Source organism: Aricia agestis, chromosome 10, assembly GCF_905147365.1.
Source record: "Aricia agestis chromosome 10, ilAriAges1.1, whole genome shotgun sequence".
Taxonomy (NCBI): Eukaryota; Metazoa; Arthropoda; class Insecta; order Lepidoptera; family Lycaenidae; genus Aricia; species Aricia agestis.
The window spans coordinates 2,468,896-2,496,574 of record NC_056415.1 but is presented as its reverse complement, the minus strand read 5'-3'; the positions used below and the strand labels follow the sequence as shown (position 1 = coordinate 2,496,574).

The 27,679-nt window shown below is 36.7% G+C and overlaps 1 protein-coding gene across 2 annotated transcripts in view; it reads left to right on the top strand.

Annotated features, from left to right (window-relative positions):
• Positions 1-27,679, top strand: part of LOC121731315 (glutamate synthase [NADH], amyloplastic) — a 65,752-nt gene that overhangs the window by 6,823 nt on the left and 31,250 nt on the right. Inside the window, exons 4-15 of one of the 2 annotated variants that reach the window (XM_042120702.1) lie at positions 16,035-16,204; positions 17,354-17,439; positions 18,044-18,166; positions 18,870-18,979; positions 19,757-19,854; positions 21,807-22,058; positions 22,963-23,084; positions 25,257-25,379; positions 25,733-25,735; positions 25,847-26,007; positions 26,341-26,469; positions 26,900-27,056. In XM_042120702.1, the coding sequence (XP_041976636.1) occupies positions 16,035-16,204; positions 17,354-17,439; positions 18,044-18,166; positions 18,870-18,979; positions 19,757-19,854; positions 21,807-22,058; positions 22,963-23,084; positions 25,257-25,379; positions 25,733-25,735; positions 25,847-26,007; positions 26,341-26,469; positions 26,900-27,056 (1,534 nt within the window). The remainder of the gene's footprint in view (positions 1-16,034; positions 16,205-17,353; positions 17,440-18,043; positions 18,167-18,869; positions 18,980-19,756; positions 19,855-21,806; positions 22,059-22,962; positions 23,085-25,256; positions 25,380-25,732; positions 25,736-25,846; positions 26,008-26,340; positions 26,470-26,899; positions 27,057-27,679) is intronic. The other variant, XM_042120703.1, reaches the window with a different exon arrangement.

Below are 27,679 nucleotides of genomic sequence, written 5' to 3'. Positions count from 1 at the left end.
GAAAGAAAACTCGTGTCACTCGCCACTCCCCTGCGGCACCTGACCACCGCGGCGCACAGTTTGAGAGCCCCTGAATGGCTTCAAGATTCAAGGCCTATATTCATTTGTCTCTAATGTTAGATTTCCCCTGGGATACAAAAGAACAATAGTAGTGGGTCCAAGGTCCAATCGTCCCGATCGGCAATCAGCGAGATTGTCTATTGACCTACTGGCTACACTTTATTGTACTACTACGCAGTTGTATTCGCTAAATGTTTTTTAAATTGTCCGACTGGACTACCGTGCATTGTGGTGCTCAAAATCGGCCAAGTGCGAACCGATCTTAGGACCACATTAAAAAACTTATCAAGTACCTAAGTTTAATAAATTTAAAAGACCGCCGCTAACCGGAAAATTTTGTGAAGATCATCAAACCATTGTTTTTACATCAATTAAAATGTTCCTAATACTTGTAAATGTATCATGTTGCAATGTTAAAATATGTCCTAAATTACATAGAATTATGTCCTCTAGTCCGCATACCTGAGTCCTCTACATAAACTATAGTTTGCATTTTCGCCGTATATAAGAATTAGCATAGTCGTGAGCTGACGGTTCTCGTCCGCTAATAGAACTGTTTGCACTCACAAGGACGTGGCAGATAGAGGCGGTTTTGTACTGGATACTAGATAAATAGTTATCGATTACTCGAATACTGAAAATTTCCTTCAAGTGTGATGCTCTTATGGCGGCTCTCGACATAGGCGAACGCGTTGGCCAACGCGTCTGCAGACGCGTTGGCCCAATGTGTAGAACGGGCGTTCGCGCGTTGGCCAACGTCTAAATACCTACGGCCAACGCGCGAACGCCCGTTCTACACATTGGGCCAACGCGTCTGCAGACGCGTTGGCCAACGCGTTCGCCTATGTCGAGAGCCGCCATTAGATGTAATGCCCGCGACAATCCTTTCTTTCAACCCAACTGTTTTCCATGTAACTGTAAGTATATTATTATCTCTGTTTTCTGTGATCAGATTTTTTAGGCCTATAAGAGTAAGGCTATGACTTTGCTATCCTTTTAATTCTTTGTTTCGAACTACAGTTCCAACGTTTTCCCAATGTTCACTGAACCGTCCGGAATAATCCAGTTATTGCAGAGCATCTTATAGTCCCATACAGCCTTCAACTAGCGTTTTCTGGCGTTTTCTTCTTCACATTCAATATATAAAGAAAATAATGAAATAGAATCAATCCTTTAAAGTACTTATAAAATTTTCATAAACAATATTTTGGTACCGTCTCCAAAAGTCACGGCCGCTTATACACGCGATCCCCCACAATAACAATAAATTAAAATAAAAACGAGTTATTTAAATATTTGGCATAAAGTTCTACGACCTGTATATTTTAATAGTTATTTATGCATGTAGATTGTAGGTATATTTTAGAATGCCGTAGGTTTATGTACCGTAATAGGAGTTAGGACTCCTAAGTGTCTAAACACACTAGGCGGAAGTTACGCGGCGTAAATTCCGCCCGCAATGTATTTTAAATTACCGATGACAAACTATTCCGTTGCGTTCCGTCGTATTTTGTATGCGTTGACGTAATCATGCGTAATTTACGCTGCGTAAGGCCCAATTCACACCGGATCGGCAGCGGCCGGCAGCGGCGCGAAGAGCACTTTTAGTGTGAAATAATTTTAAACTTTATTTACATACTTATAACTACTAGTATCACTTGAAAACTGGCGCCTCGAGGCGTCGCGAGGTGCCGCGAGCACTTTCCGCCGACGGACGCGCGGTGCACAGTGGATCGAAAATCGAGTATCATAGACATAAGAACTTGAATTTCCAGATGTCATTTTTTTGGGCTGAAATATGGTCTCCTAGTTGTTATTACATAATAAAATGTAAAAAGACGCAGCTACGTGTAATAATAAGGGAGTTACAATTTTTTATGAAAGTAAAGAACACGGATCATTTAACAAAAAAACAATAGAATATGTCAAGTATTTCCAGACAATTTCATTTAATTCAGTTGGAAGTTTTAAATTGTTACTGGGGACACTGGAAAAAGAGAGGGTTGATACATTATATCGCCATAATAATTTCTTTCTTCTTTCTATTTGAATTAAGTTTTTAATTAACCAAAATAAAGTACCAATGGACAGTTTTAATTAACCAAAACGAAGTACAAATGGTGCCGTAATACAAAATATGCCAAAATGTGAGTAATAATTAGTACTATAATAGTGTGTGAGGATATAACGGCCAACCATGCGATTCCAGAGATATTATTTTTTATATTATTTTACATTTTATTATTTTTACATTTTATTATGTAATAACAACTAGGAAAACATATTTCAGCCCAAAAAAATTACATCTGGAAATTTAAGTTCCTATGTCTATGAAACTCGATTTTCGATCCACTGTGCGGCGCTCTGAAGGTAGCGCGCGGCCGCCAGCGGCCGCGAGCGTCAACAAGCGACCGCCCGCGGCGACGCGAGCCGCCTCTGCCGGCCTCGCCGCGCCTCTTCGCGCCGCTGCCGGCCTCGCCGCGCCTCTCCGCACCGCTGCACAGTGTGATAAAAACCTCAAATTTGTTTCATCTCGTTTTTCTTTCAAAATACTATAGTTAATAGCTATACAAACATTAGAGTAGAACTCCGAGATCGATATTATTTGTAGTTTTTTTGTTAAAGAGTGTCAAAGTTGGCCTTTATCCGGGTCATAAATTTGCATAAAAATTGAATTAAAAAAAAACTAATCAAGTAACATTAATTTTGTTTATACCGATTGAATAAGCACTTAATAATATACTTTTTCTCCAAAATTGGTTAACCTACTGTGATCAAGTAGGGAGATATTAATTTGTTTATTAATTTTAGTTTTTCATTTTTAATTTCCCCATTAGATCGAATTAGAAAAAGTTTTAAGCATGACACGATAGAGTGAGTAATCCTTTATCAATATTAATAAAAATCATATTCTAATGACGTCTAAATCAAAAGTTACAGAGTAATTAAATTTTTTGTTCAGGGTTGCCACTTTTTATATCCGGATGTAAACCTTTTTTCATGCGCGTGTGAGATATTATCTGTTTTGGTAAAATAATAAAAGTCATTTATATTGATGAATATAAATTACTATTATTTCAATGATAGTCGTAAATAAAATGATGATTTATGGTAACAATTATGGTCTTGTTTTGTTATTCAACATTGTACATTTTAATTTTTTATGAGAAGTACATATTTCAATAATTTATGTGAGTTGAACTTATTATTAATTAATTCATGATATTTTGACAGAAAATATAATATTATAACAATTTATCTTTAAATAGACAATAATATTACGGTTATTGATACTTTTGTTACAAAAAGTATAGATATTAATTTCAAATCGAATGTAAATGTACTTCTTCGAATAAATATCGTTATAAGTTAAGTTTGACTCGAAATAAGAAATGTCGTAAGTGCCCGTTTTTTCTCTCTCTCTATTTTAAGTATTGAAGGTGTGTTTTTGTTTTCAGTATTTAGGGCTTATTTTTTTAAGGCTTATTTGGGTTCAGTACCTACGCGTCCAATCAAAGCATTCGTTTGTTAATTCGTGGTATGTTAGTTCTACTGTTTTTAGTGTTCTGTGGTGAAAATTAACGTTATGACGTCACACGCGTTCGGGTTAGTGCGGGAGCTGTCGGCCTGTCTTCGGTATTTTAATTTAGAAATAACTTTTGAATTATTGCGAAAAAAAAAATAAAAGAAAAATGGATTTCCATTTATCACAAAAATGTTTTTGTTCAAATACCCAATTGTGACGTGATAATATTAACGCTAACAATCCTAATTATTCTAAACATAGTGTACGAAAGTAGCCTATATGCAAATTATCAAGATCACGTTTAGGCAGGTCTAATAAAAAATAATCTAAAAAGTGAAAAAAATATAACGTACATCAATTAATTTATACGCTCAAACAGTATCTAATCACCTTCTGAAGTAGTCGGGGAAAATAAATTATCAACCGGATAAATCAAACAAGAGACTTTTAGTGACAACCCTAGGTCACTAAAAATCCGGATATAAATTGAATTTGATATAACTTCTGACACAGACGTTATTAGAATGTGATTTTTAATAACATTGATAAAGGATTACTCACACTAACGTGTCATGCTTAAAACTTTTTCTAATTCGATCTAATGGGGAAATTAAAAATTAAAAACTAAAATTAATAAACAAATTAATACCTCCTTACTTGATCACAGTAGGTTAACCAAATTTGGAGAAAAAGTATATTATTAGGTGCTTATTCAATTGGTATAAACAAAATTAATGTTACTTGATTAGTTTTTTTTTTAATTCAATTTTTATGCAAATTTATGACCCGGAAAAAGGCCAACTTTGACACTCTTTAACAAAAAAACTACAAATAATATCGATCTCGGTGTTCTACTCTAATGTTTGTATAGCTATTAACTATAGTATTTTGAAAGAAAAACGAGATGAAACAAAATTGAGGTTTTTATCACACTGTGCGCTGCCGGCCGCTGCCGATCCGGTGTGAATTGGCCCTAACTTCGACCTAGTGTGTTTAAACACTTAGGAGTTATGAGTCCTAACTCCTCCTGTGTTTAGATACTAAGTGTCAGATGTTTTACTTTTTAATTATAAAATTATCATAATATCATTCAAAGATCAGGTTCAAGTAGTCTCTATCTTTAGGCTAGTCCTAGTATAAGTAGCAAAATCCCTATGACTCCACCTATAACAAAAATCAATCAGCTTATACGACTACCTGGCAGCTGCTATCCAAAGAATCTACATTACCATAATTCACAGCAGATGTAATGTGTCCGTAGTCGGTAAATTCAGTATGTGAGTACTGAGTGACATGTTTATGGCTAATCGCGTTTCCCGACTGTAGATCACGATTCACGGCTAATTAATGATTAACGACAATTTCATTGCAATATACAATATTATATAACCATAAGTTAGAGGCTCTAGTACTCTAGCTCTAACTTATGGTTATGTACCTGAAACGTATGTCCGTCTGTCTGTCACCAGTATAAATTATAATGGAAAATTCCGAACTTCGACCCAACTGTCATTATGGTAGTGTCATTTCCAAGCTGAAACTAAAACTGGTATAGACTTATAATTGCCTACCTATTAAATAAAACAGCTCAAATTATAGAAGACGGCATTGTAGTCTGAAACTTGAACTTTCAAAATTTCCTTGGCGTATTCCAATTGGCGTAAGTACCTATCAAGATTCCAAAATTAAAATCCTCTTGATACAAACTTAAAATATCTTTTAATCACTTTGAATATTTCCAGACATATTATTACAGACATGTTGTTTTATCGTGATCGATAAGTCGAAATTTTTATCGCGAAGCCGTCAATGACAGGACGACACTGATGCAGATTCGTTATCTTTTCATTAAAAAATAAACAACTTATAATTACATTATCAAGTCACCATAATTATTATTCGCAATTTCTTCGTTAATTTCATGTTAAAGTTATTTTTATCATGCGTAGCCATCATGGTTGAAATACAATGATTCAAATTATAGGTAATTATTTAAGAGACTCATTCTATACGCTCGCTAATACGCATTTGTGAGAGCTGCAAACGAGAAAGAAAACTGTAAACCAGGAATCTTACAAGTTAGGGGTCATCACGTAAATCTTGGCAATTGGCATAGATTGGTAACCTCAGACATACCTAATAAGGGTTCGCGAACTGCCCTTTGAGAAACTCTGCTCTAATCCCTATCGCTATTTGTTAATCCATTAATCAGTTATACATTTTAAAAAATTCCGTATTTTCTATTTTTATCTTTTTAATATCTTTCCAACGCGACGGTGTCGTGTCAACTCGTGTCCCGTGTGTAAAAAGTGCGCATTTCCTAAGTATGCGTGTGCAAACAAAACGATATTGTTTATAAAGTTAATACAATATTTATAATAACGTTAAAGATAACGTCAATACAAGCTATGAAGCTTCACAGTTCACACGGTTCCCACGATAACGATGTTTTCCATTGATTTATTTGTTAATAATAATTATATTGGTCGTGCGATTTAGACGTAGTCTTGGAAATGACCATAAGCGCATAAGGGCGCTTTTCCTGTCATGCGTGTTATCGCCTGCACCCGGATCAGGTCTGCGTGGTCTGCATGAATGTGGGCAACCTATCATTTCTGAATAGATGTTTTCCCTGAAATGCGGGCAGCACGAACGCGACCTGCAGGGCTAGCAACAGAAGACATGGGAAAGAATCGATATACTGACAGATTTTATCGACTAAATGCCGGATTTCCATTGTCTAACAGCTAACTGTCACTTTGTCTTGTTTAACTGTCACTTTGTCTATATATGCTACGCCTGCAACAGGCTTTGCATGGTCACCATAGAAACGGTTTATTTCTACGGAAGAATAGACAAAGTAACAAACTGACAAAAGAAATCCGCCATTTTGTCACTAAAATCTGTCAGTATGTCCATTCTTTCCCGTTTCATTTTTTTTATGCTGAGCCTGTAGGAGCATGTTGTCACCTGCATGCGGACAACACACATGACATACGGACTACGGTACGGCCTACGGTAAACGGCAGACCTACTTAACTTGATCGGGCTATCTCAAGATATCCCTAGCAAATACGTAGATCGGCCTATGCATGAGTCATGACCTAAGCCCGCTATCCCCAACCCGTGGCCCGCGGGGACTTTATTTGTGGCCCGCGTGATGTTAAACAATTTTGAAATTCACGCCCACCGCCAAAATAACGTAGTCTACGTGATAGTCGTTAATTTTTTTTTTTACTTTTAAATCGTTAATTTTGAAGAATGTTATTTTTAACCCTAAAATTTTTTTTTGCGGCCCGCGACACCAAGACCAAAACATGTTTGTGGCCCGCATGAAAAAAAGGTTAGGGACCACTGACCTATGCAAATCGCATTTGGCCGACGCCCGACAAAAGCCAAGAAATGCGATAAGCGATGTATCAACAAGCTTAATCTTGATAACGGACATGACGATCGCACGCGGTGTGGTCATGTACCAGATTAGATACACCGAAAACATCAAAGCGCCAGGGGGCTTAAGAAAATTGCACTCGATAAAGATACAAGCTGTAGTAAAACCTGTTACTCCTTGGGTGTAGATTTGGCAAGTTCTGTTACCCGGCTGCACGGTGCACCTGTAAATGTTTTTCATGGATCTTGGATTCATCATCCGTCCTACTTGGAGAAGGGACTTTCAACAACTTTATACTCTAACTAGCTGTCCCGGTGAACTTCGTGTCACTTAAGAACCTTCCCTGGACTTCAAGGATTATTATAAGACAAAAGTAAGCAGAATCGGTTCAGCCGTTATCGAGTTATAGCGTTACTAACACAATTGAAAATCCATTTTTATATAGATGAGTAATGACTAATCTACTGGTTTGAACTTTGAAATCACTTTATGTGCCCATGATCGACGAAGATTGTGCCTGATTTAGACAGACAGACTTCATGTTGGTTGGAAGATAGATTTAGCCAAACCCTGGGGCTTTCGTGGTTGGTTACCACTGGTTGGTTGGGTTGGTTGGTTGATACAAGTACATGCGGTACATCATAGATGCAATGATATAAATTTGTGGTGGTGAGCCAATTGCTCGTTAAAAAAACTCATGTTGGCAATCATTGCTGTTCACCATGACCCAATGAAAAGTGGCCTTTAATATGGAAAAATGTTACTACGTTTTAACCGACTTCAAAGAAAAGAAGGTTCTATGTTCGGCTGTGGATATTAAATCAGACGAGTACTTCGTATACGCAGGGTTTATTCAATAAAGTAGATAAATCAATCAATATCTCACTACTGATACGTTATCAGTTATCACTATCTCTGTATTGCCGGTATTATTATATCATTACTACTGATAACTCCATGCATCCTTATCACTGTTACTATGATTGGGACTACACTGTAGGAAGTGCATAACTTTTAGATCACTCAGCGAATGTGAAGGCCCTGAATCATGATGCTCGATTCGACTCGGATTCGGAAACGTCGCGACATCCAATCAACGTTCGCCGCGCTAAGCATTGGCCAATGATCGCACGTAAAGATTCCGAATCCGAGTCGAACGGAAACTTTCAGCCGGCTTTCAGCAATAGGCGCATGACAAAATGGCCCCAAGCATGGGCGTACCCAGGTAGGGGCCCCTGCCGCCCCTGAAAGAAAAAATAAAAGTCAATTTTCCTGGCAAGTGGGAATTAAAAACTTGTTACCTACTCTGCGCAAAGTGAAGTTGGAAACAAAATATATTTTCAGGCAGATTAAGAAAAAATTTCATGATTTTTTGTTTCACTATAATACCAGACCGACCATCTTCTCGAAACAGGTATGTTGCCCCCCCCTAGCTAAAATCTTGGGGTACGCCCAGCAACACTGAAAAGTCGTAACGCAAGTGGTCTCTACATTTCTTAATCTAGCTTGGATAAAAAAAAATAGAGTCATAAAATAAGTTTCTTTGTTTTTCTTTGGACATCACGAAAAAAAAACTATAAAAACATTGTTAATTGGGTAGTAAAACAATGTAAAGTACCTAAGAGCAGCGTTTTACCTAGACATAACTTTGTTTCCTGCGCACAGACAGTAAAAACAGAAAGATGTGAAGACGGATTTTAGATTCTGGAACATTCTAAGAAAAAACACTTGGTATAACACTTCGGCTGTTCATGTAACCGTGTCCTCATTTTCTAATTTAGTATATTCAGCACTTAATTATAGAATTTACCTATATTATAATGTCATTATCGTAATTATATTATAATATCGTTTTAAAGTCATCATAATAAAATCTAATTGCACTCATTGTTCATATATTTGCATACTTATGTTAGAGCTTGTGGGAGATTTCCGTATTATCAATTGCAACGACATGCAGTGATAAGGGACACGTTGTGGCCACGTGATCGGAAAGTAGGACTCAATATCAAGGGTTTAGGGCATCCATTACACGCTCATGCAAGCGACAGTCAATTCCGTTAATCATGAATTATCTTTGGCTGATGGTGACTGATGGACTGACGAGACGGTCACTCAATTCTCTTCAGTTTTATGTCAGTCAAAGCCAAAATTTTTAAAGGTATACGTTTCTAATTTTTTTCGCCGCTTATATATATAAGTATACTGATTCTTTTAAAATTCAATGTTTCCAAACGCGTAACAGCAGCGTACACGACTTATCGAAAATTTCAATCAACGTACCACGAAAATACACCGCCACGTCAGAGAAAGACTAACAATGATGAATGACCTAAAATTACTAGTAACGTCACAGCCCACAGGCCACAGCGAATAGCAACAAGGTGAATTCCGCTTATCAGTAAATTGAGAACGCTGTTCTCTACATTTCTTTATCTATCTTGGCCCTTGGGTTGCATTCAGCATTTCCTGTCAGCAGCTTTTGAAACCCACGCACTGGGCGCGGTCTAGAATGAAGATGGATAGTAATTATTGCCTCTTACACCGGATTTGAATGTTCAAGAGGGTGAACGATTTCGTGAAATCAAGGACGACGGATCCTATGAAAGAGTAATTTCATGGTCCTAATGTTGGGCACTGTCACAGGAGGCACTCTCTGTTCCATTACTCTCAAATACCAGTGGGGAGAAGACACGACTGTCGAGAGATCAGGCGCATGACCGACTTTGTACATGCCTATCCAAGTCATGGATCATCTTACTTGTCAGATAATCAGGTGATAAGCCTGCATTGTTCTAAACAAACATGTTTTGTTGTTTAGCTGTTGAAACAACATTTCTAGTTGTTTCAATGCCGGAATTAACGACTTCTTATATTAGATCTTATTTGTCTTCGAGTAAAGAGACAAACTATAAACGCTGGACCACGGAGGCGTTACTTTGTTTCGTAGACCCTTACGTTAGTACGAATATGTTGCTTTAGTGTGTACAGTGTAGCGGGCATGTTATGTCAGGAGCGGATTATGCCATAGAGAGCCAAACGTTGTTGAAGTTCACCGGCCGACGACGGGAACATCCCGATTTGGCCGGCACTCTGGCAGGGAGCCAAATACCGCGGTAGTAAACAGCCGCCATGTGCACCGTGACAGTTGCGCCCGTGTCAGTGTTTCTCATGATACTGCCATTACTGAACCACCTGCGCAGATCAGTAGGTCCTGTAAATAATCTATACACTAAAGAGTTTGTTTGTTTGTTTGAACGTGATAATCTCAGGAACTACTGGACCGATTTAAAAAATTATTTCATCAATGTATAGCTAAGATGTCCCTGAGTGCCACTATGTATGTACCACGGTCGAAGCCGGGGCGGACCACTAGTATTACAATACAGTTTCAAGTGAAATTATTACGAGGTTACATAATATGAGCGTTTTCGCAGTACTATCTGGTCCGGAGCAGACGAACTATTTCTTAGATAGCTTCCGCACTAAATTGCTTCAGTTACTTTCCCCGTTATCCGTGAATCTTGAGTTATGATCGGATATACTTATTGTATGTATAAGAAATATTGCTGAAGACAAGAGCATTCTACAATTAAATCGTTTAATTCTAGAACTACTGTAGAAGGGAACAGTAATGAGCTTGCGTGTTTTATAGTAGAAGTATCGGAAAATTGGCTCCTAAACGGCGGGGATGCTATTAAATAATAATAATGGGCTATCGACAGAATGTAGGTCGGTTCGCGGTATCGCTAATCAATAAACAGTTCTGAGAACGGCCAGTTGTGGACTTCCTGAGCCGGGATGTTTTTGTCTTAACGGTGCATTGCTGATTGCGTTTCATTATATTGAGGTGGTCTGATGATACCTGTTTCCTTATGCCTTTCTCGATGATGACAGTTGAAAGGTCAAAAGTGGTAAATAGACAATGAATAAGGAAACAGATGGAAGCGACATAACTACAAAAAAGTGTGGCCGGCGCCATATTGCCAAGAACTAAACATGGCGGCCTATAGTGATGGGACACTCGGTTGATATTTGTCGAGGATATCTCATATCGATAAGTAAGATGTTATAAGTGAGTTATTAAGGTTAAAATCTTTTAAATAAATGATCAGATTCAAATTCAAATTCATTTATTTTTGCATATGTGTTTGCATTCTTCACCTTATATTTTTTAAATTCGATAAAAAAGTACATCACTAAACGTCAAATCTACTAATTTCTATGTTGATTAAATATCGAAAATCAAGCCATGTTATATTCTATTCTATCACAAATCTTATTTATTGTCTAATTATTAACTAAATTAGCACATACGAAGTCAAGTCATCGGTAAAATAACAAAAAATTTAGTAAAAATATAAACGTACCGATCCAAGGACAAACTTTTTAAAATTTCTTCACTTTTTTGACGGACTATAAATTAATTTTAAAAAAAGCAAATTGGTCGAAAAATTGACCGATATATCGATTTTTTTTTCGCGATATATCGAGACCGATATTGATATTTTTTCAAATATCGATGTATCGATATATCGATATTTTCTTTCAATTTCGACATCCCTATAATACGACACATTGACAGTAATTTATGTACCTCGGAGAACCGGAATATAAAATGGCGGACCGGCCACGGTATTTTGATTTTGTAGAGACCATTATGCCGCGTCCACATATAAAAGTCAATGTAAATAGACATGACATGACAAATCTAAAAGATGAAGTTTTTGGCATTTGCAACCCTAAAAAAGGATGGACGAACCTACCGTCAATGCTAAGGCTGAATTGCTCAAAAATTGCATCTGATACATTGGATAAATCTATGGAGAAAGACTGGATTTAGAAGCCCATCGCGTATTGTTTTTTTTTTATTCAGGAAGGCGTTGAATTCTACTTGAATGTAGTTTTAAAGTAAAATCCAACCCCAAAATTATGTAAGTATTATAAATTATTTAAAAAAGCGAAAAATCTATTTAGTCAGCTGTTTTAGGTAGTTAGGCGACTTAAGTGTCTACTCAGCATAAATCGTTATGCAATCACTGTATAATCGCACTTTGATGACTTAAATTAGTCGTCAGCTTATTGCCACCGTGATCTTGGGACTTTTGTGATTTTCTGAATTCGTAAAAATGTCCAATACCAAAGTATTTATGTAGAGCCCATATTATATATTATATATTATTGTGTATGATGAGTGATGACACACCTTGACAACAATATTATGGACTAAAATATTACTTTACACAAGTTAGGAATTATTTGAACTTGAAGGCAGTAAATATTATTTCATTACTTTTTAAAGTTGTTTGGCGGAGTTTTTTTTAAATTTCTTAATTTAATTTAATTTCATACTTTTTAAACTTGTGTTGGTTATAGTGCAGAATATTAATTCCTATCAACAGAATCATATTCTCATGATTACCATTTATCAATGTCCTTTTCGATGAGGCCGTTAATATGAGCCCAAACATGAAACCTCCACTTTGGGTTCATACGAAGCTCGGTTCCTATATAATCCAGGTGATGCTGCAGTAGCAGCATGTAAATATTTAGTGTTTATCTACTTCTTACTGGTTGTCGCAACCAAAATGAGCCCAAACACGAAACCTCTGCTCTAAGTTGGCGAGGAGTTGGATATCCTATTGATTACCAGGTGATGCTGCAACACCAGGTCAACTTTTTATTATTATGTGTATACGTATATTGTATATTCACAAATGTCACGAACTGGAATGAAATATAAAACCCATCAAACGACTACAAGTTGCTAACGGCCTTTCATGAACCAGATAAACCCTGATTGTCCAGCACTGAGCAGGCTGATGATGATGAATTATAGCTAAGAACACTCTTGATCATGTCAGCTTTCAAACAAAATAAACTAGATCAAAATCGGTCCATCCGTTTGAACGCTACGATGCCACGGACAGATACACACACAGACAAACAGACAGACAGACAGACAGACACGTCAAACTTATAACACCCCTCTTTTTTGTCGGGGGTTAAAAAGTTATCGGATATTCATATTATGATAATAAGGCATACCGCATAATATGATGATCTGATAAATTTTTGACAGTGCCAGACTGCCAGCCAGTGATCTCGGCATTATTTATACATGAAATTGTTTTTATAGGGAAACATTTTGGCTAACATTAACATGTTGACGTTTGTCATAATCCAACGATGTGACTACGTATAGTGCATTAACGGCCGTTCCCAATATTTGATCTATCTCTGGTTTTGCCCTACTAGAGATAGGAATAGCTCACAATTGACATAAAATATATTATGTCTCTAATGTCTAATCTAAGCGATTCCTATCTCTAGATGGGCAAAACCAGAGATAGATGAAATATTGGGAACGGCCGTAAGAAAGTGAAGATATTAAAAAGTGGCAACATCGTAGTGTCATCCCTTTAAGTTCCTTAGATTGATTTGAAAGGGATAACACTACAATGTTGCCACTTTTTAATTTCTTCACTTTCTTGACGCACTATAGGTCCGCCATCTGCCTATAAATCTATTTCTCTGACATATCACGGGTGGGTGCACCTATTTCGAGCTCCAATTAGTCCAATCAATTGATGGTGCTGACGTCATCTTTGATCAGCTGCTCGTTGCACAATTTAATTAATTTATTGTTCTCAACGAAAACACTGATACACGTGTGACGTCATGTTATTTTCCATCAGACACACTGTCAGGTTGATAGTGTACACATGGGGTGGAAAAGTTTGATATAAGAACAATAGCTACCATATACTTACCATCAGACCATTACAATTCACAGTCCGTTCTATTACCCAGGACGTTCTAGAAACTTCCGAATAAAACTGAGTCTCTCTAGATTCTAGAGTGATTCTTATCTGCAGAAAAATCCAATTACAGAGTAAAATAAATTTTATTAAGTAGGAAAACTATATTTGAATGAGAATATAATTTCACAGAAATATCTTTTGCCACATTTCTGCCTTTGCTTGGGTAATAAGTTCACTATTTAAAGTGAAGAGAGAAGATATTATGTTAAAACATAGAATCTGTTTTTGAAAATCTTATTGAAATAAAATTCCGTACAGCATTTTAACGTAATACACTGAAAATATTTTAATAGTGATATTCTTTCATAAGTTGAAGTGTAACTAAGCGGTCTTGATAGTTGACACTTGTGACTTGTCTTCGCAGAAGATTGATGCGCCGTCTGCACATTTTGTGTCGTGTGTGGGTCAATACCGATATTGGGTTTTAGCCGTGACGTCACAGATGCGCGCGCACTTTCACTCTTTTGACCTTCACGTGTGTACCCGTCTTTAAGTTTTGTTGGTACTGTTATGCAATGAAAAATAAGTCCTCCTGCTACGCCCTAAAACCTTTTGCTTTGCTAGTTTTCTTAAATCTTGAGGCCATACAAATAGCTTAGAGATGTCGTCTGAAAGAGTTTTTAATTTTTCACACCCATCAAATTATTTTTGTTTCTTTGTGAAGGCTGTCGTTTAAATTCAGCTATTGTTTTATTTTAATGCTGTTTGATGTTTTTTATTGCGACATCTTTTCATGTAACGTGCAATATTTTACTACATTAAATAGCTACACACTAATAATTGCAGTTTAATTTATAGTAGTAAAAAATGAGATGTCGTTTATTTAGAGACGAGAAACGATAATATAATATTAGTTGTACAGATAATAGGTGACCTTTCTTAATAATATCACTAGAGATTGTAGTTTCTAACTTCCTACACTACATAATAGATAATAATATATATAAAATATAAATCTAGTTAGTCTGTTTTTAGTGTTCCGTAGCCAAATGGCAACAAACGGAACCCATATATTTCATTTTATCTATTCACTAGATGACGCCCGCAACTCCGTTGCGCCAAAGTCGTTTATCGCGCGGGAACCGTACATTTTTTCGGGGTAAAAAGTATCCTATGTTGCTTTCCCGAGACTCAAAATATCTCCATACCTAGCGCTAGCATACCAAATTTTAGCAAAATCGGTTCAGCGGTTTAGGCGTGAAGAGGTAACAGAGAGACAGACAGACACAGACAGACTTTCACATTAATTATAATATTAGTATGGATGAAAATAGTAGTAAGTATTCGTTAATAATTATTTTACAATATGACGTATAAAATGAAAAAGAATCCACGAGTAAATATTTTTGTGGTTACTGGTTATGTAAGTTGTTTTATAGTTTATTTTTATCTCAGAATCCGTTGTTGGGTACTATGTTCTTATTATGTCTTCTTAAACCACAAAAATAATAAAATGCAATATTGCTATTTAAGTAGGAATGTCTTAATTTCGAGAAATAACATCTTAATTTTAAACGTTGTGATCTCATTACTGATTACAGCCATTTTGTAAGCCATTTTGTTAGCTTAATCTTAAATTTTTAATCCTTATAGTCAGGGATCCCTAGAACATTTTTTTATTGCTATCAAGCAAATTTTTTGTGAGTAGCTTCATTTTTATGAGACGAACAATTTTATCTGCGAAAAATCTCGAAAGTGGTAGCTAACAGAGACAGAAAGGATTTCATACTTTGATTTGATTTTAATGGTCCGAAAATATGGATTGTTCTATTTGTAGGACAAACCTCTTAAATTATATTTAAACTATTAATCTTTTTTTTTTAACATGGGGAAATGCTTTACGCATCCCCGGCAAATTGGGGATATCAGCCGGGGTATGTGGGACTACTTTAGATTGTAGTCTACCCACTAAAACCCCATGGTGCTCCACTCATCGCTACTATTAACCTATCAACATACAAAAATCAGTCATCAAATTTTCGGATCATCAAATCAAAGTATGAAATCCTTTCTAACTAGTCTAGTAGACTGTTAGCTACCACTTTCGAGAATTTTCACAGATGAAATTGTTGTCCGTCTTATAGAAATGAAGCTACTCATAAAAAATTTGCTTTATAGTACTCAAAAAAATATATTCTAGGGATCCCTGACTATTAACTTGAAATCTAAGTGCTACATTTACTTTTCTATATTGCTTATAAATTATAATGATTTTCTTTATAATTTGTTGTAGAGATTCTCACCAAATCGACCTACCGCCGTTCGGTCAATATGCCACCGGCATATTCTTCCTGGACAAGCTCCATCATCAGGACATCGAGAAGAAGTTCCAGGAGCTGGCCGAGAGCATCAACCTGCGCGTCATCTGCTGGAGAACTGTGCCAACTAATAACTCCACCATCGGTAAAGTATCAAAATTTGTTAGGTACACTATTTTGGGTTATGGACGCACGGTAGAGGCGTTGCCAAGTTACACTTCATTGAAATTTCTTGTTGTTGTATTCCATTTGCTATTTAAATACAGCAGACTTGTTGTTCGCCACAAATTGTTGCCACAAACCTTATCAGCTAAGTGCTAACACAGGATAATATAAGCTAAACTAACTAATAATAATTTATAGCTTATATTATTATTAGTTTAATTCTATTATAATATTGTATTTCTTCATTTTTTTAGTCATACACAATTAATAATCGGTTAATTGACGTCTCCTAAATAAACTGGGGTCTGCTGTATTTAAATCGCAGATAAATGTATGGTTTTTTTTCGAATTTCTTGTGTCATATCACATTGGCAATCATTTTCCCTCATTTCGATTATGTTGCGAATGTTTGCGGTATCATTACAGGTGATCTGTCCTGGTTTTTGAATCTCTGTATCTCGTCGGACACGCCGGTCTAGCGATGCTTGACCATATGGTTTGTTTAGCATAGCATATATCTCTGAGAGATAAACTTGTTATGCTCGACTTGGCTATATTTTACATGACCGTTGTTTTAAATTGAACTTGGCTGTGTTTGTATGCAAAGCTGATTAGCATTTATATACTAGTTTTGTATGTAAACAAATAAGAGTTGAATAAATTTAAATTGTATAGTGAGTTTATCTCTAGTATGTTTTAATATTATATTAGCTTATTCAATTTATGATTATGTATTTAATAAATTATAATAATAATTTATAAATGCTTGATTGAATGAGCTAGAATAATAATATTGTCAGTTCATAATGATTACTTTAATCATTTGTATTTCATGTGCTTTAGAAGTAGGTGTATTAAATAGGTAACTTAAAAAGTAAAACATGCGACTTGTTTGTCATAAATGCAATTAATGAATTGGCATAATTAAAGTTCAAACCATTTGTGCGCGTTGTTCATATCATAAATTATGCATAGCATTTATGACATTTGTATAATGTATCCTATCGAATGAATAAGAATAGTTTTTAAGTAGGTTTAAGTTTAAGATATATATCTAAGAACAGTCAAGGATCTTGTGATCTCTATGGTTAAAAGTATTTTCGCATTATAAAACTATGTTAATTTTCAGGTCAGGTGGCCCGCAACTCTGAGCCGTACATGCGTCAAGTGTTTGTCACCGGAGACATAAGCGATGAGGAGGAACTAGCCCGCCAGGTAACCGATAGAACCTTCTAGAAACTTCTAGAATGTCGTAGAATAATCTAGATTGTAAATGAGAGTATGAAATCGCAATGCGTGATTGTGAGTTCAAACTCCGCGTGAAGCGAGCAAAAGCACTCTTGCGGCACTTTTTTCAGATCGATGCGCGCGCGCACCCGGTGGATCTACGCCCTGCGTTGCCAACGTAAAATGTACAGCTATACGGTAGAGGCTCGATTATCCGAACGATTGTATAATAAATAAATTGTTATCTGGACTTCAAACATATTATTAAAAGAATAGCACAATTTAACACAGTATAATCATGTAGTTTTACTGTATTTACTCTGCCCAGTTTTATGTGTCGTGCTAAATTAAAATAACAGTAATTCTAAAATGGCTACTGTGAGTGTTATAAAACGTTTTATTTCGAATTTTGTTAAAGGGTCAGGGGTACATGTCAAAATTTTTACAGTTTTACTCAAAGTCGCCATTTTAGACCTACAGTTAGATTGAGGAAACTTTTTTATAAACCAAGTGAGTCCGGATAATCGAGTCTGCAATGAGTTAGTCGGTCGTCCGACGGAGGTGTACAGTGTATTCTCGCGTTTTCTTGCAGATCTTCGTGCTGCGTAAGCGCGCGTCGCACGAGTTGGTGGTGCCGGGCACGCGGTTCTATATCTGCAGCTTGTCGTTGAAGACTGTTGTATACAAGGGGCTGTTGACTTCGAATCAGCTATGGGTAAGTCCATTTCGCATTCTTTAAAATCTGTGGGAATATGTGTGGAGGCCGCAAAAGATGATCTGTTGACCGAGCGAAGTGGTATGCTCGGTCAGGCCGAAGCCCACATGATTGAATTCTATCGTATATATTATACATATATACCGATGCACTTAGAAAACTTCGATAGCGCGATGCAGGAATGTGACGCTAGTTGTGGGTACATATGCGAGAAATATATGGGGGTTTAGTTATGCATCATATCTGGTTTCACAGACTTAAAAAGTCAATGACAAAAGGCGTCGCAAGTGACGTTTCATTTGGCGGTGATTTGTGTTTAAATTCCATACATTTTTAAATTCGAACCTTGTCGTCAAAATTGCCAGTAATGGCAACTTGGTTTTTTTTTTCAGTACAACAAACGTCTGCATTCAAAAAGGGAAAACTGACTTTATAGTATTTCACCAACGCCATTTATTTTGCGAGAAAACTTGCCTTCATTTTTTCTTTGCATGGGGAGTTAAAAGTTCCGTGACAGAACAATCTCAGGCCCTATTTTACCAACGACTATTAAAGTAAATGCTCCAATTTCGCGTTACCTATTTCGTTTTTCATATGAACGAAAGAGAAGACATGACACTTTAACGAGCTGGTTACACTAACAGACGTTGGAGAAATTGGGCCTAAATTCTTACCAGCCATTACCCCGTCATGTCCGTTTCAGGAGTACTTCAAGGACCTGAGCAACCCGGCGTTTACGACGTACCTGGCGCTGGTCCACACCCGCTTCTCCACCAACACCTTTCCCAGCTGGGAGCGCGCCCACCCGCTCAGGTAACTAGCAGCAATATAGTAGACAGTGCCGGTTTTAGCACTATCAGCGCCCTGGGCGAGAATCCTTCGGCACCCAGGATTGCTGAAAAAATTGGCGCTCTTTTTTTGCCTTCAGCGCCCCTTTTTATCCGGCGCCCTTGGCGGTCGCTCAGCGTCACCAGCACTTCTTACGCCCGCCGCTCCTGATAATAGACATGCGAAAGAATTACTGACAGATTCTACAGATAAAAGAAATCCCTTGTAGATCTGTCACTTTAGGTAGGTAGAAACCCTTTTTAAAGTGGCCAAGCTAAGTGTTCAGTTGAAATTTCCACACAAACTGTTCACACCTCACAAGAGTCACAACAACACTTTTCTGAGAACAGCGCCATCTATCGTCAAAGGAGACACTATAGCTAAGTTTTTTTACGTTTTAAATTACTAAAATGCTAAAAACAGCCTGCTCCGTCGCACGACGCAGCGTCGCGTCGGTGTGCAAACATAAACATTAATATAAAATAATATTATACTAATTTCTATGATGATGACTTTAAAATTTATATAAACGAATTGGTTGTAAAAATACATGAAAAGTAGTTCAAGTACTAAATAATAAATTAACAACAACTAACAAGGTACAGTGAACTACTTACGTGTTATTATGTAACGTCTGGCCGTCTGCGAGCCGGTCGAGGTCACACAAGGACTACGTAAAAGTTGTCGCGACGTATTGACTAATCTGGTTGTCATTTTTATGTAAACAATTGTTTACTCATAAAAATTGACTTTTTTTCGTAGAGTTCTGGCACACAACGGCGAGATCAACACGCTGCGCGGCAACGTCAACCTCATGAAGGCCAGGGAGGGCGTCATGAAGAGCGACCTGTTCGGAGATGGTCAGTTATTGAGGATTAAATTATTTGTTTTCAATCAATGAGGCTTGTTGAAATTCTATTTGCCACCAGGTGCCGCGATGTAGCCGTCAGTCAGGTCTATCGTGTCAAACTGCCGTCATATATCACGATATAGCCGTCATGTGTCACGATAATAATATGCCTATTTGACATGATAGACCTAACGGCTACATCGCGGCACGGTGGCAAATAGAATTTCAACAAAATACAATTTCAACAGCCCTTATTGTTATCTTTATATTAATACGTGAGCCAAAAACTTTGTATCCCTTTTGACGAAAAATGGGGAAACGTAGGTGAATGAAATTTTGCACAGTTATAGATTATATGGTGAAGGAGTGCATCGAGCTAATATTATTTTGAAATTATGCTTTTATCATATTTTTTTTAACAAATAAAACATTACACACACTACAACACACACACTAGGAAAAATGACAGAATTTTGAGTGACAAGCCTATACATACGAATTATACTCTTTTATTTATGGTTGAAATCTGTTGACAAAAAGGTGACAAATTGAAAATGGATTATAGTTTTTTTTTATTGAATCTTAGATACTATTAGACAATGCTTACACGGCCAGTCTGAGATCAGCTGAGTCCCAGAGACAAGAGTTGAAAAAAATATGATAAAGTCAATATTGTTTTAACACAATAAAGGTAGTAGCCCTAATGTCGTTGAAACTAAGGTCGAATTTCGGCCATTGAGCGATCTCTAGTTCAATATTAATACGTGAGAGAAAAACTTTGTAATCCTTTTTACGAAAAATGGGGAAACGGTGCATGAAATTTCGCACAGTTATAGTTTATATGGTGAAGGAGTGCATCGAGTTAATATTATTTTAAAATTATGCTTTTATCATATATATTTTTAACAAATAAAACGTTACACACACTACGACACTACTACTAGGAAAAATGACAGATTTTTGAGTGACAAGCCTATACATACGAATAGGAATGATGACAAGGTCAAAGATTAGCGAATTATGTAAATAAAATAAAGAAATCACTGTAAAAAATAAGTGTTCCCAAAATTTCAGCTTGATAGCATTTGTATTTTTTTTCTTATGCGCCTTCAAAGTTGGATATTCAAGTCGAATTTTTTCTCAATTAAATTTCTTAATATTCGTATACAATTCGATAACTTATGCAATTAAAAGCAACTTTTGTTATGAAACCACTTTCATAAACGCAATATTTAATATACCTGTCGAACAAAGTTGTCTCCCGATGCGTACAAACTACGAAAGACTGATGTTATACTTTCGTAGCACTTTGTATGGAGAGTTTCGGGCAGGTCTTTTTCATGAGATATTTGAATTGTCATATCTTGGTGAATTTTTAAGCTATCAGAGTCATTCTTTCAACGATGTTTCTATTTTTCAAGTGTCTTTCAATTATCGATAAGAAAAAAAAGTAGTCATCATGCCTATTACATATATTCTTTTATTTATGGTTGAAGTCTGTTGACAACAAGTTGACAAATTGAAAATGGATTATTGTTTTTTTTATATAATTTTAGATACTATTAGACAATGCTTAAACGGCCAGTCTGAGATCAGCTGAGTCCCAGAGACAAGAATTGAAAAAAACTATGATGAAGTCAATATTTTTTACAAAATATAGGTAGCAGTCCTAATGTCGTTGCAAGTAAGGTCGAATTTCGACCATTGGGCGATCTCTAGTTCAAATCATTGTGGTAACTCATTAATATTAACTTTAATAAATAAAATATAAGTGTATATTATGAATTTTAATAACAATTTTGTATCAACATTCATACATTTTGAAGAATTGGTAATGCCATGAACATACCTCTCTTTGGCCCCTAAAAGACTTAACGATGATCAAATTATAGACTGTTAGTACTTTTTAAAAGCTAAAAAAACTATTAATGTTTCTTATTGATGGCGTCATTTGTTTTACAGATCTCAAGAAACTCTACCCAGTGGTCGAGCCGAACCTCTCGGACTCGGGTTCCGCTGACTGCGTATTGGAGTTCCTCCTGCACTGCGGGAGCCGCACCCTGCCTGAGGCGGTCATGACCATGGTGCCTGAAGCCTGGCATAACGACCCCACGATGACTAAGGAGAAGAGGGACTATTACCAGTGGGCGAGCTGCGCTATGGAACCCTGGGATGGCCCGGCGTTGATATCGTTTACGGACGGACGATACATAGGTTTGTTGATACTTATGCGGTTATGTTTTATTAACAGCACTCGCCGCAAGCCAGTGCCATTATGTGTGTACGACCTTGTACTAATATATTGTATTCTGTGGTACGACTAAAAAAATGCTTATGTACTTTAAAAAAAAGAATCTATATTTTGACAAGACGTAACTGCAGCTTTATATTATACAGAGTGTAACCAAACTAAGTGATACTACTTTAGGGTGTGCATGTGATCCCTAGACCCTATATAGAGTTCGATGTGAAAATGGCAGCACTGACAGAATATATTTTTTCACCTTTGGAAAAATTAATGACGCGGAGGCGCTTTCTCATACAAATCACAAATATACAGGGACCCATACACACCCTAAAGTATTATCACTTAGTTTTGTTACACCTTGTATACTTATGGGCGTCTTTTTCTGTTAAATACTGTTTTAACATCTGCAGATACAAAGTACTCTCTTTGAGCACAATTTTAAGCCAGATTTTCAGCCGGTCGTAAATAAAAATGTTTATAGAGGCACTCAAAGTTATTTAATGCTTACATACAAAGTTACCTGTTTCACCACTTCCTGATAAGGCTATCCATCAATTAACTTGACAGATCAAGTATGGAGAATCTGTCAAAATAGTTGTGAATAGCCTATTAGGCACTTTATCAGAAAGTTGTGAAACAGGCCCTTAGGTAATAAACTTTAAAGGTTAGGCATTAAATAAATAAAATGTACCATCGAGGAAATTGATTCCTAGGCAGTTGACAGACCTACGTGGTTTGGTCTGCTGAGCTGAGCCTTTTATGTGACTTATCAAAAACAGCAGCTCTTAAACAATACATTATAATGTATTATATTTTTATTAATAGTACATATTTTGTTAAGAAATATGTACATTGCCTATTCGTGTACAGGTGCGGTATTGGACCGGAACGGCCTACGACCGTCTCGCTTCTACGTGACGAGCGAGAACATACTCGTCATGGCGTCAGAGGTCGGCGTGTACGATGTTGACCCAGAGAAGGTTATCCATAAGGTATGTATATCAGAGAGGTTAATTCATAGGCAGATACGTGGATATAATTTTATACGTGGGAGAGCCATGCTTCGGCACGGATGGGCCGGCTCGACCGGAGAAATACCACATTCTCACAGAAAACCGGCCTGAAACAGCGCTTACGCTGTGTTTCGCCGAGTGAGTGAGTCTATTCCCTTCCCTTCCCTACCCTCCCCTATTACCCTATTCCCTCTTAAAAGGCCGGCAACGCGCTTGCAGCTCTTCTGATGCTGCGAGTGTCCATGGGCGACGGAAGTTGCTTTCCATCAGGTGACCCGTTTGCTCGTTTGCCCCCTTATTTAATAAAAAAAAAAGATAGCGGACCATCGTAGTTTGGTCGCGTTATGCCAAAAGCAGCCTACTGATCACAACTTACATTAAGTAAATTAATTAATAGTCAATTTAATGAAAACTATCATTGAATTGGCAGAACTAGACCGAAAGACGTAGGTCCGCTATCTGCTCCCCATTTCAAACGTTTAGGGACCTATCAGACAGAGAGCGGTCAAGCGTCCAAGCGGTCGTTTTGCGTTATTTGTGTTGTATTACGTTATACTCAAATTCAAATTCTTTATTCACGAGTTTTCTCTTTTTTTATTTTAATTTATTAATTCTTTATTAGAAAATTAATTCTTTATTAGAATGTAGTTTTACAATGTATATGTAGGTGGTAGGGTAGTAGTATATTTAGTTCTTACATTCTACCATGATTTTACATGGTGTGTGAAGTTATATATGTAAGTAGTTATAATATTATTATTTATTATACATTATATTAAAGAAACCAATATTACGCAATATAACTAATTATTCATATGCTTATTATGAAAGGCCATGAAGTCATAAGTCACAACATTAATTTAATTAGGAGTTCATATTTACTGCAGCTTAATCAATGTTAATTATAAACCTATTTGATAAACCAATGCGTCAGTAACTTAAAAGATAATCATACAATTTAGTCACATTATAGTCTGATGTCACAATAAAATAATGTTATCTGTCAGTGTCAAAAAAAATAATTAAATAATAATTTACATTGTAGAAAAGTAATTTAAATGGTTCTAATTTTATATAATTATAACAATATACAGTCACACACTCACACATATGTTATTAAAGAAACAAGCAGTACCTATTCAATATTCATAATAAGGTCAATAAACAGTCAAAAGGAATCGTTTAAGAATTCTTGAATGGAGTAATAACATTTTTCAGTCAACAGTTTTACTAGATTATTTTTAAATAATTTAAGTGGTTTATCTTTTATGCTGCTGGGGATTTTATTATACACAGTTGGTGCCATGCAAAGAATGCTCTTTTTTAGCAGTGAGGTTTTGTATCCCCCATCTTAGATAATATAAATAGGGCATAGGCAGATGAGCTAATTCTTTGGCATATGGATTCGGCTTGGGCTTTCCATGTTAACTGGCTATCTATCAATATACCCAAAAATTTAGCAACATTAGTTTTGTCAATGGATTCGTCGTTATAAGTTATTTGAATGTCATTAGGTATAATTCTTTGATAAAAATGCATTATTTTAGTTTTCTTAATGTTAATTTTTAAGTTGTTAGAAAGGAGCCAATTTATTATTTTTTGTAGTGTGTCATTAATGTCTTTTGCATAGGTTGCTTTTTTTAAACATTCTATAATTAGTGTGCTATCATCTGCAAATAATATGGATGGGAATGGAATTTGGAGAGGTAGGTCATTTATGTAGAGCAAAAAGAGTAGGGGACCGAGAACACTACCTTGCGGAACACCGAACATAATTTTTCTCATTGAAGAGACATATACAAATTCTTTTTTAGTTTTTGGGCACGTTCTAGTAATTATTGTGTATTGAGTACGGTCATGCAGATAAGATTTTATTAGGTCAAGGACATTTCCTCTGATGCCATATGCATGCACTCACACAGGAGGCGTTCTGACCGCGTCAGAGTTGCTCCTGTGTGACTGACGGCTCGAACGTAGAATGCGAACGCAGAACGCTTGAACGCGTGACCGCTCTCTGTCCGATAGGTCCGTCATATTTTTATTTCGGTGCACCATGATAAGTAAGTCATATTTTAAGTTATTTTAGCGTTTTATCAATGTAAATATGATTAAAAAAAATGGAAAGTATTGAATTAAAATATTAATTTCCAGAGTCGTCTGAAGCCCGGTCGTATGTTGCTGGTCGACACCGAGGAGAAAAAAATCATCCAGGACGTCGAACTGAAGCTGAAGATCGCTCAGAGCCGCCCGCACTCTCAGTGGCTGAAGGAACAGGTATTTACAGACTGAAGTTGAGATAATATGACGACTATGTTATAAATAACGAAATGACGTTTTTAAATGAAGTTAAACTTCTTTCTTAGACGCGATGAGAGTGAAATTTCAATTCATAAGTCATAACAATAGAGATACGAAGTAGCATAGTGGTTTGGATCTTTTTGTAAATTAGCAATAATTGTGCGATCTAACAAACTTGTTTACACGTGTAGGATTATATTACGTACTCTATTATTTAATAATAATTTTAAAATGGTATTTCGATATATTTTAGAAAAACCAGTAGAATATTAAATTCTGATACAAATAATTTGTTTTTCATGCTGCATTACTAACTTTTTTATACATAGATGGTAAGTTGTAGAAAGCCTATAGAGATCCTTTATCCCGATACACACCCCAAGTATATTTTAAATTTATGAGATAATGAATTAACATTATTCCTTATTTTTTTCCATTTCCAGATCACAATGGAGGAAATTCACAAGTCCGTGTGTCTGGAGAGCGGCGCGCTCAAGAACGGCCACGTCCACACCATCAGCGGACTGTCCGACAAGCGCCTGTCCCTGTTTGGGTACACCATAGAGTCCATCAACATGCTGCTGCTGCCTATGATACAGAACAAGTGAGTACTGAAAGCAGTGTAAAAAATAACCAGTAATTATAATGGATTACAATACCGTAGAATACATCAGCAATTTGCTATTTTCTGTCGTATTATAAAATATTGTCTGTCACTTTATTTCTTAGAATTTTTGAAGGTTTATAAAGTAAACTTGTATAAACCTTGATACCCCCAAACGGCTACTTATCGTTACGTACAGAAACCAGGATAATATGGTGTCCTCATTTGGGTACACCGTAAGTTTTCAAATTATGGATAACTATGGCAAACATGTTTGTAGTCTTTTTGGTTATTTATATTATTATTCATTGATATATTGTGATATGTTAACAGGAAGGAAGCTCTAGGCAGCATGGGTAACGACGCGCCGCTGGCGTGCCTGTCGCGCTTCCAGCCGCTCCCGTACGAGTACTTCAAACAGCTGTTCGCGCAGGTCACCAACCCGCCTATCGATCCTTTCAGGTAAACAAACACTGTATAGTTTCCAGTACTACAAGGATCTCACTGGAATATAATCGTCTTTTGGATACTTAGATGACATTGATATGAGAGTGAGATCAGTGCTAATACTGATTTGGATTTATTTGCAAAATAGTAGCTGAATGACAATTTCCTGAATCACACACATCACACTTTCCAAGATGTCGGCCTCAGTCTTATTTTGGTCATGCATAATTGAAATACATTTCTAAAGGTTTTTATAAGACCTTTTATTTTTCAGATAGTGTTGATTACAGTTTGTTAAAAGTCATGCCTTCTCTTTCCGTTTACGGCGACGAAAAAGGAGAAAGAGCTTATATGGATAATAATATCAAAAGATTAACTTAAAACATTGAAGAAATTTTAGGTTAAGAAAACTTACGAACTCTTGCCTCATGTTTTTCTATAATAGGGAGAAAATAGTAATGTCCCTGCTGTGTCCGGTGGGTCCAGTGGCGAACATCCTGCAGCCGGCCGCGGAGTTCGTCCACCGGATATTCCTGCCGCAGCCCATACTGTCCATACCGGACCTCGAGGCGCTCAAACACACCACGCACAGAGGGTGGAAGGTAACATATGAATATAAAACTAAATACCGTTACTTACCTCGTTTTTCAATGATGAGCATAGCAGCATGCGACACTGTGGCGCAAAATGCCGACGTGTGATAATGCTTAATTGGAAGTTCAATTAGTTTAAGAGTGCTTGATTGAGCAAAACGTTTATTTATTTATTTTATTTTATTTTACCATTTATTTCAGGCATCTAGGCCCATAATACAAATACCTTACAGACTAACATACATATTCATATTATATTATAATATACCTTAACGACTAACATACATATTATTATTATACACTTAAAAACTACACTTTGTCACGTGTTGACGGCTACGTGACGCGCTTCATTCCGGAGTCTCCCCCGGAACCTCCGGTAGACCACATCCATCGGCCAGAACTCCGGCGCCTCAAAGGTCGAAAGAAGATTTGTCGGTACTCTCACCACAAAGGAACTAAAGTTAATTTTGTGGTGAGACTGCAGACGCTCGACCCTCAAGCGCAGTCTTCGACCTCCATGGACCAGTGCAGGCGGGATATGTACAGGGGCGTCCCGGGGACCTCGCTCCGCAGACGCAGCTCAAGTACATAGGGCGCGGTGCCGCGATGATTGCGGGCGGCGGGCTTCTTCT